This window comes from Perognathus longimembris, chromosome 1, assembly GCF_023159225.1.
Source record: "Perognathus longimembris pacificus isolate PPM17 chromosome 1, ASM2315922v1, whole genome shotgun sequence".
NCBI classification, from domain to species: Eukaryota; Metazoa; Chordata; class Mammalia; order Rodentia; family Heteromyidae; genus Perognathus; species Perognathus longimembris.
The window spans coordinates 160,592,956-160,603,731 of record NC_063161.1 but is presented as its reverse complement, the minus strand read 5'-3'; the positions used below and the strand labels follow the sequence as shown (position 1 = coordinate 160,603,731).

At 69.3% G+C, this 10,776-nt stretch overlaps 1 protein-coding gene across 1 annotated transcript in view; it reads right to left on the bottom strand.

The window, feature by feature from the left end:
- Positions 1 to 610: 610 nt before the first annotated feature.
- Rxra (retinoid X receptor alpha) overlaps positions 611 to 10,776 on the bottom strand; it is an 82,871-nt gene continuing 72,705 nt past the window's right edge. Inside the window, 5 exon segments of the mRNA XM_048345776.1 lie at positions 611 to 1,986; positions 3,949 to 4,054; positions 4,919 to 5,010; positions 6,496 to 6,628; positions 9,801 to 9,930. Of these exon segments, the coding sequence (XP_048201733.1) occupies positions 1,839 to 1,986; positions 3,949 to 4,054; positions 4,919 to 5,010; positions 6,496 to 6,628; positions 9,801 to 9,930 (609 nt within the window). The 3' untranslated portion in view covers positions 611 to 1,838.

Sequence of the window (10,776 nt, the reverse complement as noted above, 5' to 3'; positions counted from 1 at the left end):
CCTACCTCCTCCCCGGGCAATGTGGCGTGCCCCGAGCCAGCACTGCACGACAGCGGTGACGACGGACCGAGGACCGGGGACGGGAAGCCCGTGCGGGCCGGAGGGGCCGGGGACCTGGTCCCAGGGGGCCTCGAGGCCCCGTAACCAGGCAGAGCCAGTTCCTCCAGAGCCGGCCCGGACGCCAGGCGGGGCCGGGGCTGGTGAGGGGCACAGGGCACCGCGGAAGGCACAGGCTGGGTGTGGAACAGAGCCCCTCTGCCGGGCGTAGCCGGAGGCCATGCGGCGTTCTGGGAGAATCTGGCAGGGGCCGGGGTGGGGGGAGGGAGAACAGACACTGGCCCTGGCACTGCAAAGCCCCTGTGCACATCTCCAGAGCCACTGTGTTGACAGGAGGAGCAGGTGGTAGGAAGATGTTTCTGGAATCCTTCACAGCCTCTAGCACCAACTGTCTCCACCCAGGTGCCTCTGCTGGTGGCAGGCGGGGCTCTCAGAAGGAAACGAATGGACCAGTCCTGCCCACCGAGCACTGGGAACCAGTCCCTCCCGAGACCCACCCACACCCGGCTGCAGCCATGGCAGGGAGGGCACCAGCTCCCCCCCCCCGCCCGTGCGGCCGAGAGAGAGCCGCGGCCCTTCCCTGGACCCCCCAGCCCGCCCACCCGGGCCCTCCACTCAGGCGCCTGCTCTGACACCCCTGGGCCCCGGGATCTGAGACACGAGCGTGACGCGTACTGGGGCCAGCGTGAGGCCTACAGTGCAAAAGAGGCTGTTCAACCTGAGAGGGCCCTGCGCGGGGCGGGGCAGGGCGGGGCGGGGCGGCAGGAGGGGCTGAGGCCCAGCCCAGAGCACGGAGATGGAACCCTAGTTCAGGCTCTGGGCAAACGTCACCCGGAGACACCCAAGGCCACTCTGGGGACCCCACGGGCCAGAGAAGAGGCTCACGCAGGACCCCACAGTGCCGGTGGCCACTGGCACCAGGACAGAGCACCTCGACCCCCGCGCGTGTGGTTCATCTACAAGTCCCCGCAAACTGCCCGCGGGCCGGCAGCCTTCTTCCCCTCCCGCGGCCTTCTGGGGGGCCGACATCCACACAGAAGAGGTGAGCAGAGTCTGCAGTGACCGCCGTGTGCTCCTCCCAAGGCCATCTGAGACCGGGCTAGCTCATGCCCACCACACCGGCCACGGGAGGAGACACGGGGTGGGGGGGAGGCCGGGCACTGCTGTCTCACTGCCCTGGGTGGATGGGAAGGTGGGGTGGGGAGAAGCTAAAACCCAGACAATGCTGCAGAGAGGAAACAGAGGCAAAGCGACCGGGTGGCCCCGGCCCCTGAAGCCTACACGGGCCCCAAACCCACGGCCCACTGGGAGCCCCTGTTCTCAGCTCCAGGGGCAAAGTCCCAAATCATCTTTGGAAAAGAGGCGTGTGGCCCTGAACTCTGCGGTGGGTGGTGGGTGGCCCGGTCCCTGCCGGACTGACTCCCAGGGCGAGGTGGCTCTGCGGTGCCTCGCAGCCTTGTCCCCGTCCACCCCTCCTGTCCCCGCGCGGGTGAAGAGCACCAGCCGCAGCAGACGGAGGCGGACGAGCCCCTTCCCAGCTCCCGCGGCCCTGGGCCCCGGAGCCGCCCGGGGGCCTGCTGGGACGCTCTCGCACCAGTCCCAGGAGAGCCCCGACCTGGGCCAGGCACAAGCAGGAATCAAGGTGAACGAGAATGGAAACATCTCTCGGAGCTGCAGTGACAGGCTGCCCCCGAAGGTCCACACGGGCCAGGCGGGGCCGGGCGCGGGGCTCCAGCCCGGCGGGGCGCTAGACGGGGTGGCGCGAGGGCCGGCCCGCGGGCCTAGGTCATCTGGTGCGGGGCCTCTAGCATCTCCATGAGGAAGGTGTCGATGGGCGTGTCCCCGATGAGCTTGAAGAAGAACAGGTGCTCCAGGCACTTGAGCCCGATGGAGCGCAGAGCCGGCAGGCGGAGCAGGAGCTTAGCGAACCTGCGGGAGGGCAGGCCGGTGAGGGGCAGCAGGGGCCGCGCAAGGCCGCCTGCTCCGCCCCGTGCAGAGCCCAGGGAGCCCCGTCTGCAGGAAGAAGGGGGGGGGGGTGCCTCGGAAGAGGAGGAGGGCACGGGGGCGCCCAGACCCCAGGGCGGGCAGAGGCCAGCAGGCGGCGTCTCGGGGACGCCCACCCTGGAGGAGGCGGGGGCGCGAGTGGACCAGCAGGGCGCCCGGTGTGTGACCGGGAAGCCACGGGCTTCGGGGGGGGGGGGTTCCCCGCCTGAGGTGAGCCGGGGGTCCTGCGGCGTCCCGGCCTCCCGGTCTCTCTCAGGAAGAGCTCCGCTGGGCTGGCAGGAAGGCAGGGGGTCCCACGGGGCCCCGCGGGGTAGCGGGGGAGGGAGGAGGAGGGGGCCTGGGGCTCCCGGGGGAGCCACCGCAGACGGGAGGGAGGACGGTGCGGCGTGGACAGAGCGGCCCCCCCTGAGCCCCTTGTCGGCCCCAGGCCTCCTCTGCGCCCTGCCCACCGCTCTCCACACGGGACCCTGGGGCGGGGGGTGGGGGGGCTTTGGGGTACATTAATTATTAACAGCCTCTTTTATTTCCAGGGGAGGAAGTCCTGCGGTTGGCTGCCTCTTAATCCCATCTGAAAGGCCCCAAAGTCCAAAACTGGAAGGCTGGAGCGAGGCCAGAGGACGGGCTGTTTTCTGCTGAGCTGGTGAAATGGGCTGAGGCAGGAAGCCAGGAAAAACAAGCCAGCCCCCCCCCCCACCCCCCATCCCCCCACCCGCCGCCCAAGTTTTACTTTAAACCAAACCAGATGAGGGCTGAGCGGCGGCGCGGACGGTTAACCGTGTGCGCGCCAGGCAGCGCGCGGTGCTGTCCCCCGCCCAGCCTCCCCGGCTCCCCCGCTCCTCGTCTGCAGACCTCCAACGAGGGGGTGCTCTGAGGAGGGGGGAAATGACGGGGAAAACGGGGCCAGGAGTGTGTGTGTGTGTGCGTGCGTGCGTGCGTGCGTGCGTGTGTGTGTGTACCGGGCACCCTGGGCTTCCGAGCGGAACGTGTGTGTGTGTGTGTGTGTGTGCGTGCGTGTACCCGGCACCCTGGGCTTCCGAGCGGAACGTGTGTCTGTGTGTGTGTGTGTGTGCGTGCGTGCGTGTGTGTGTGTGTGTACCCGGCACCCTGGGCTTCCGAGCGGAACGTGTGTGTGCATGTGTGCGTGCGTGCGTGCGTGCGTGTGTGTGTACCCAGCACCCTGGGCTTCCGAGCGGAACGTGTGTGTGCGTGCGTGCGTGCGTGTGTGTGTACCCAGCACCCTGGGCTTCCGAGCAGAACGTGTGTGTGCGTGTGTGCGTGCGTGCGTGCGTGTGTGTGTGTGTACCCGGCACCCTGGGCTTCCGAGCGGAACGTGTGTGTGCGTGTGTGCGTGCGTGCGTGCGTGTGTGTGTACCCGGCACCCTGGGCTTCCGAGCGGAACGTGTGTGTGCGTGTGTGCGTGCGTGCGTGCGTGTGTACCCGGCACCCTGGGCTTCCGAGCGGAACGTGTGTGTGTGTGTGCGTGCGTGCGTGCGTGCGTGTGTACCCGGCACCCTGGGCTTCCGAGCGGAACGTGTGTGTGTGTGTGTGCGTGCGTGCGTGCGTGTGTGCGTGCGTGTGTACCCGGCACCCTGGGCTTCCGAGCGGAACCCCGGCTGGCTGGGCAGCAGGGCGTAGGACGGCCAACCTGCGCTCCAGCCACGACCAAGCACCTCGTAGGCAGGCGCTGGGGTCACGGGGCCTCGCACGGGCCTGCCTCAAGGCGGGGGAGGGTGTGGCTGCACCCCTACGGGCCTGCGCTGGAGGGGCTGCGGCGGGAGGTGCAGGGGGTGGGCGGCGGCGGGCCGCGCCCGCGGGAGCGCCCACCGCGCCCAGGGGCCGTGCCCGGGGCGCACACGCGGGGCAGGGGCCCCCCCAGCAAGCCCTCACCTGCCCGGCTGCTCCGGGTATTTGTGTTTGCAGTAAGCCTCCAGCGACGCGTACACCTTCTCCCTCAGAGCCTCCACCTCGGCCGGGTTCGAGAGCCCCTTGGAGTCTGTGGGCAGAGAAGCCGCAGTCAGAACCCCGGCCCTGGGCCATCCCTGGACCCGCCCTGGGGGACTCGAGCCTGCGGGGAGGTCTCCAGCCCCGCGCTGGGCGGTCAGAGCTGCCGCAGGTGCGGTCTTGCAGGCAGACTGCTCTGGATTCGAGCCTGGGGGTCTGCCGCACAAAAGCCACACCACCTGAGCCGCTTCCTTCATCTCCAGGGACCCAGGGCCACTACCCATAAAGTTTCAGGAACCTGCCTCCGTTGTCATGGTAACCACACAAGGCTACTGCGTCAGAACCGAAGTTGCATGCGCTCCCCCTGGAAATCCCAAGCTCGTGCAGTGCAGAGAGACCCGGAAGCCCCCCCGGGGAGCCCGGGACCTCCATCCACAGCCCAGCACCTCTGCCCAAAGCTCAGGACCCTGGGCCAAAGCTCATTCTGCAGAGCCGCCGTGACCACGGTCAGCAAAACCTCCAGGACACACACACGGTGACCAGTGTGATCACCAGGGGTGGCCTGGGCTTTCTGGAATGTGCCAGGCTCCTCAGGCGGATGCAACTTCTGCCAGTTCCCACCCTCCACCTCCCGTGTACATCCCTGTGCCTGGCCTGGGCCCAGGTCAGCCAACACCTACAGCCCAGCCACGCAGGACGCCGTGGGTCAGAGCCGGGAACAGCTCAAGAGGCCTTCTGGCTGCTCTCCAAGGGCCCCTCCCCCCCAGCAGCCTCCCCCTCCCCCCCACCCGCCCCGACAGACAGCACAACGGGTGTCCACACCGCACCTCTCCTGCTCTGCGCCCCACGGGAGCAGCCCCCCCCCCCCCGCCTCGGCAGCCCCCCGGGGCCCTGCCCAGGCCGTGGCCCTCCCTACCAGGGTTGAAGAGGACGATGGCACGCAGGCAGCCCAGCTCCGTCTTGTCCATCTGCATGTCCCGCATTTTGGACACCAGCTCTGTCAGCACCCTGCGGGGGGAGGAGGCGGTGGTAGGACTCAGATCCAAGTCAGACAGGCTCTCACCAGAGCCCCGCCACACCGGACGGCGAGGGCAGCTGGACGGGCCGGGCGGGCGGGGCTGGAAGAGGACGAGGCAGGCTTCGCCTCCAGGAGGTCACGGGGAGCCTGGGCACGAGGCCGGCCAGGGAGCCCGGGGTGGGACCGCGGCCTCGGGGACCTGTCTGGACCCGCACCAGTCCTGCTCGCTGTGGACCGAGTCCCGGCCACGCTGCTCCCGTTACCCTTGGGGGAAGGCCTTTCCCGGGGCCTGGCCTCCCTGCGTGGGGGCCACGGTGGGAGGGGCCCCTTCTCAGCCTTCACACTGCCTCCTCCCCACAGAGGGCGCCTCCGCGGAGCCCTCTGGGCATCTTCTGCCTCCGTCCACCACGCCCCTTGAGCCCAGAGCAGGCTCCTGTCTCGGCTGGGCTGAGCTGGGGGCGGGGGGGGGTCTCAGATCGCATCAGCCCGGCCCCAGCCCCCTGAACCCCGCCCCCGGCTCCAGAATGGGAGCAGCGAGTCCAAGAAGTGAAAGTGGCCGGCCAGGCCAGGGCGATGGGACCCGGATGGTCCCCCCAGGAACCAGAGCTCTCCCACAGACCATGGGAGGGGGGCTGGGGAGGCCCCGGGGCTCCCTACAGGAACACGAGGGACCTGGGGCTGAGGGGAGAGAGCAGCAGCTCAGGGGCCCGGGCAGGCTCAGGACCGGCGCCCCCCCGAGCAGGGCACAGGGCCGCAGAGGCCGGCGCGGGGCTGGGCACGCAGCCCACTGTGGTCCCACTCTCGCCGCGGGTGGGGAGCAGCTGAGACCCGTCCAGCAGCCACTCCGCGGACCCAGGGAACGGGAGTGCAAGCCGGAGGCCTCGGTCGCTGTCACAGGGCGGGGAGCATGGCCGGCACGTTCCTCACAGGCAGGTCTCAGGAGGGCCGGGCCCTCTCCGATGGCTCCTCCAGCCTGCTCCTCCCCACTCCCCACGCCTCCCTTGCTGCCCAGCCCAGCCCCCCGCCCCTCCTGGCTACAGCTCTGGAGGCGCGGGGGCCGCTGGGTTGCAGGCGGGGCAGGAAGCCGCCGCCCGCTGCCTGGAGTGTAAGCAGGCTGGCGTTCCAAGAGCGCGGCGTGCAGAGCCCGAAGGCCCGGGCCGCGGGCTGCCCCCCGGAGGGCATCCGAGAGGCACACGTCCGTGCCCAACGTGGGCCGAGGCGTGGCGGGCGTGTCTGCCCGCCACGGGGTGCCAGTCGGGGCAGAGGCCCACGAGGGCTGTGACGGCACCCCGGCCGCGCCGCCGGAGACCGCCGCGTGCCAGACCCGTGGGTCCATCTGCCCGCGTGCTGAGAACAGCACGGCCGGGCACTCGCGGGTGAAACGCGCGGGACGCCGGCCGAGAGGCCAGCCCCGGCGGCGCCGCACCGCGCCGGCTCAACGGGGAGACGGGCCGCGGCCCCCCACGCCCGCCCACCTGTCGAAGATGGCGCCCACCCCTGCGCTGTGGGCGCTGCTGCGGTGGACGTGCAGCCCGGTGGCCAGGAGGATCCCGTCCTTCACGGCGATGGACCGGTGCGAGAAGGAGGCGATGAGCAGCTCGTTCCAGCCTGGGAGGAGGAGGGCGGGGTCACTCGGCGGCTTCCACCCCGCCTCCCCCCCCCCCCCAGAAAAAGCAGGTGTCCCAGATCCACCCACCCGGGCCAGAGTTCCCACAGCAGGCTCCACGGAGCCCCGCCCCCTCCCAAAGAGGTCACGCCCGTCCTCCTAGCTGTCAAGAGGCTGAGATCTGAAGCCCCCGGTTCAGAGCCAGCCCGCACGGAAAGGCCCGTGAGCCTCTCCTCTCCAATTAACCACCGAAAAGCCAGGAGCAGAGCTGAGGCTGGAGTAGTAGAGCACCGGCCTCAGGCCCCGGGTTCGGCCCGAGTACAGACACGGCGTTCCTGTGCAGCCCAGGCTGGGGAAGCTCCCCCGCCGACCCGGCAGAGGCGCCCACAAACCCCACCCGGAGCCCCTCCCGCAGCCGGCCCAGGCGCCCGCCGACGGCTCCGCCACAACATGCGGCACGCGGGCCTCGGGAGACGGGAGAACTCGGTGACCCGAGAACGCCGGCGGCCCTGGGGACGCGGGCCCCGTTCCACGTGGAAACCGGACAGCTCGGCACCAGAGGCCCCCGGGGGACATTCTCGGGGGATCGTACTGGTCTTGTTTTGCGCATTTTTGGGGTTTTGGGGGTCTAATATCAGGGCTTGAACTCGGTATCTGAGCCTTGGCTCACTGGCTGGCACGTGACCGCCTGAGCCACGCCCCCACCCTCGGGCTAGCCTCTCAGTGTCGAGTCTGGTCCAGAGTGACAGCGGGCCTCCCAGGGCTGAGAAGGGGTCTGGGAGAGACCTGGGGAAAAGGACTCTGCACAAGCGTTGGGACGGCTCGTGGAGACTGGACGGGCCCAAGCCATCGTTCATGCTAGCGATCACGGTCCCCACAGCTGGCTCTCACGGGAGCCCCACGGCTCCCCGTGAGTGGATCAACCCCCCGGTCCTCCTCCTCGCTGCGATCGCCCGTGGCTCGTGCCGGCCTGCCCGGAGGGGCGCAGGTGACCAGCACAGGGAGCGGGCCTACGTGTCAGGGCTCGCCACCGGTGTACGACCACGCAGCCCGGGCCCTGCCTGCGCTCAACCCCGCACAATCACCGAGAGACATGGCTCCAGAGCCCGGCGCCGGTGGCTCACGCCTGTAATCGCCGTTCAAAGCCAGCCCGGGCAAGGAAGTCCATGAGACTCTGATCTCCATGAGCCACCAGAAAACCCGAAGTGGTGCTGTGGTTCGAGGGGTAGCGCGCCAGCCTTGAGCTGAAGAGCTGAGGGACAGCGCCCAGGCCCAGAGGTCAAGCCCCACGACCCACCAAAGAGCAAAGAAAAGAACCACGGCTCCAGGGACCCCGCGCAGAAGCCAGGAAGCAAGCCTCGCCCCATGCTGGCCGGGCTGCCCACTTCAGATGTGCGGACACGCCCCGTGTCACGTGGACCCCGGAACGCCAGCACGACCCCAGGTGGACTGCCGTCGCTGCCGGGAGGCTGAGCTGCGGCCACCGTGGGGAGGGTGGAGGGAGGAGCTGCATGGCCAGTGCGGGGGACAGCAGCTCGGACGCTGGGCTGGCCCCTCCTCACCGTCCACTGGTCCCCATTCCCGGGTGGGGGCAGGGAGCCCGTTTGAAGGGGGAGTAAAAAGCTAGGGTGCCATAGTCTGGTGAGGCTGGGGAACATGTGTGAAGACTAGAGTTAAGGGCTGCTACCTGAGGGGCTTGCGGCCGTGACCTAGGCTGTCCCCGAGTGGGGACAGAGACAGGACGAGGCAAAGCAGCGGGGGGTGGGGATGGGGGGTCCTGGTGTGCCGCTGACCGGTGGGCCTGGCTGGAGGGGCAAGCGGGGCCTCACGATGCGGCAGCACGTGGTCGTGAGAGGAGGAGGCGGGAGAGCCAGGAGTGGCCCTGGCGCTGCCTTCGTCTATCTGTCCGGCAAACAGAAGACCCGAGGCGCTCCGGTCTGCTACAGAAGAGGCCGGAACCACTGAACACCTCGTCTCTGAGGGCCCCCGGATACCTGCGGTAGGACCTCCCTCGAGGACGGGGCCCTTCTCCGCACAGAGGAGTCCAAGAGGCCCCCCCAAGATGGGCTGAAAGCTCTGCTTGCTGATCACAGCCGGCGGGGCTGCGTGCGGGACCCAGCCTGAAGCCGGGCTGACCGGAGGCCCTCAGGGTGGCGGAACTGACTACAGGGGATACAAGAGGGGACCCCGGCCTCACCGGCACCGGCCACCAGACTTGGGCACGGCACGAACATCTGGACTCGGGCTACCTGGAGCGGAGCCCTAAAAGCCAGGGCAGAGCTGGGCAGACACGCCCCTGGCGGGCCCAACACCCACAGATCCAGTCCAGGCAGTGCAGGCAGTGGAGGCCCACCGGAACCCCAGGAGGGGCAGGCATGGCGGGACCTACGAAGGGCGAAAGGGCGAGCACCCCGACTCACGCGGGCAGCCTGACCCGATCACAAAGCTCCTTCAACGGAGAGGAGGGAGGGGTGGGCCTGTGGGACCCTGGCCCTGGGCAAGCAGCTTCCAGAACGTTCTGTGCCACACAGACAGCTGTCTTTGGCTATTTTCCTCCACCCTCTACCAGGGAACTGCCTTGTACTAGCCGAGGCCCAGGAGGCTGGGCGGAGGCAGGGGACCTGGCGTAAGACAGGCAACCCCGGCGGTGGGGGGCTCAGGCCCCAAGGCTGCGTTGGCTACTGGCCCGTGGTGAGACAGGGCCCAGCACTGCACCCAGGCCGTGAGAGAGACCCCGGGCACACTGTCCCCGTTCCCAAGGGAGGAACTGGATCCCGGCTCACCCACCGGCCGCCTTGTCAGGCAGGACCCAGCCGGCAACGCGCCAGGGCTCCCGCTACAGACCAGATGGCCCAGGGTGGCCAGCCACATCTGCGCGTGCTTACCCCGACCCCTAAACGCTCCTACCACCCGCCTGCCGCATCTGCGCGTGCTTAGCCAGCTCACCCCGACCCCTAAACGCTCCTACCACCCGCCTGCCGCATCTGCGCGTGCTTAGCCAGCTCACCCCGCTCCCCAGAGGCAGCGTTCCTACCCACCGCGCCCCACTCCGAGCCTGCGCACCCCGGCGCTGGCAAGCAGCCCCGCACCTGTCTGCAGGCCAGGGACCCCCCCCCACGCCCACCCCCCGGCTTTCCCCACCGCCCGCCGCGGCCCCAGCCCCCGGCCGCTCACCTGCCCGCAGCAGGATGACCTGGTCGTCCAGCGGAAGCTCAGAGAAGTGCGGGACCCTCTTGGCCCACTCCACGAGGGTGAAGAGCTGCTTGTCTGCGGCTTGGCAGATGTTGGTGACGGGGTCGTTGGGCTGTGGAAGAGGAAGGGGACACTGATGGGGACCGCACCACCGAGGCACCCACAGGAAATGGCTCCAGGCCAGGCCCCGTCCACGTGGAGAACCCCGGAGAGTCCTGCGCCCCGACCTCTGAGGCCAGGCTGTGGCGCTGAGGGGCCCAGAGACTTGGCAGCTGTGGCCACAGGAGGACCCTGGGGATGGGAAATGGTTCTGCATCAGGGGGCCGACAGCACGGTGAGTCCTGGAGGAGGCGTGGCTGAGAGCAGAGGGGCGGGGCACAGGAGCAGAGGCCAGAGCGGGGGAGACGCGGCTGGCTTCGAGACACATGGAGCAGGACCCTCGGGCCACGGAACGTGGCCTCCAGACACGGAGGAGGATGGAAAACGGGTCCTCCCCAGAGCTGCGGGAGGAGCAGGCCTGCAGAGACCCTGGCGACGACCACCGAGACCCAGTCGCGCCGTCTCACCTCCAGATCACGGAGTCAGCTTGTGAGGACCGGCCTGGGAGGCCACAGGAAACCCCCAGAGACCCGGCATGCACTCGGGTCCCGGCCCTGGGGGGCGGGGCCGAGGAACCGAGCCAGGGAGGCCACACAACAGGCAGCCCCTCAACATGGATGCTCACGTCAAGGCGGCTCCCCTGGGGGACGGCACAGGGCGGGAAAACGGTGACATACCAAGGCCCTGGGCAGAGGTGGGAAGCCTTCCAGAAAATTCAGTTAGCGAGGAGACTAGCCAGCCACGCTCATGGAAGGGAAAACAAGGCAGGCTTCTCGGCATGGCAGGAGGGGCCTCCCAACTCCTGCAGGCGGCTGGGCTGGGGAATCGGGGTGTGGGATCCCTCAGGCCCTCGGGGGGC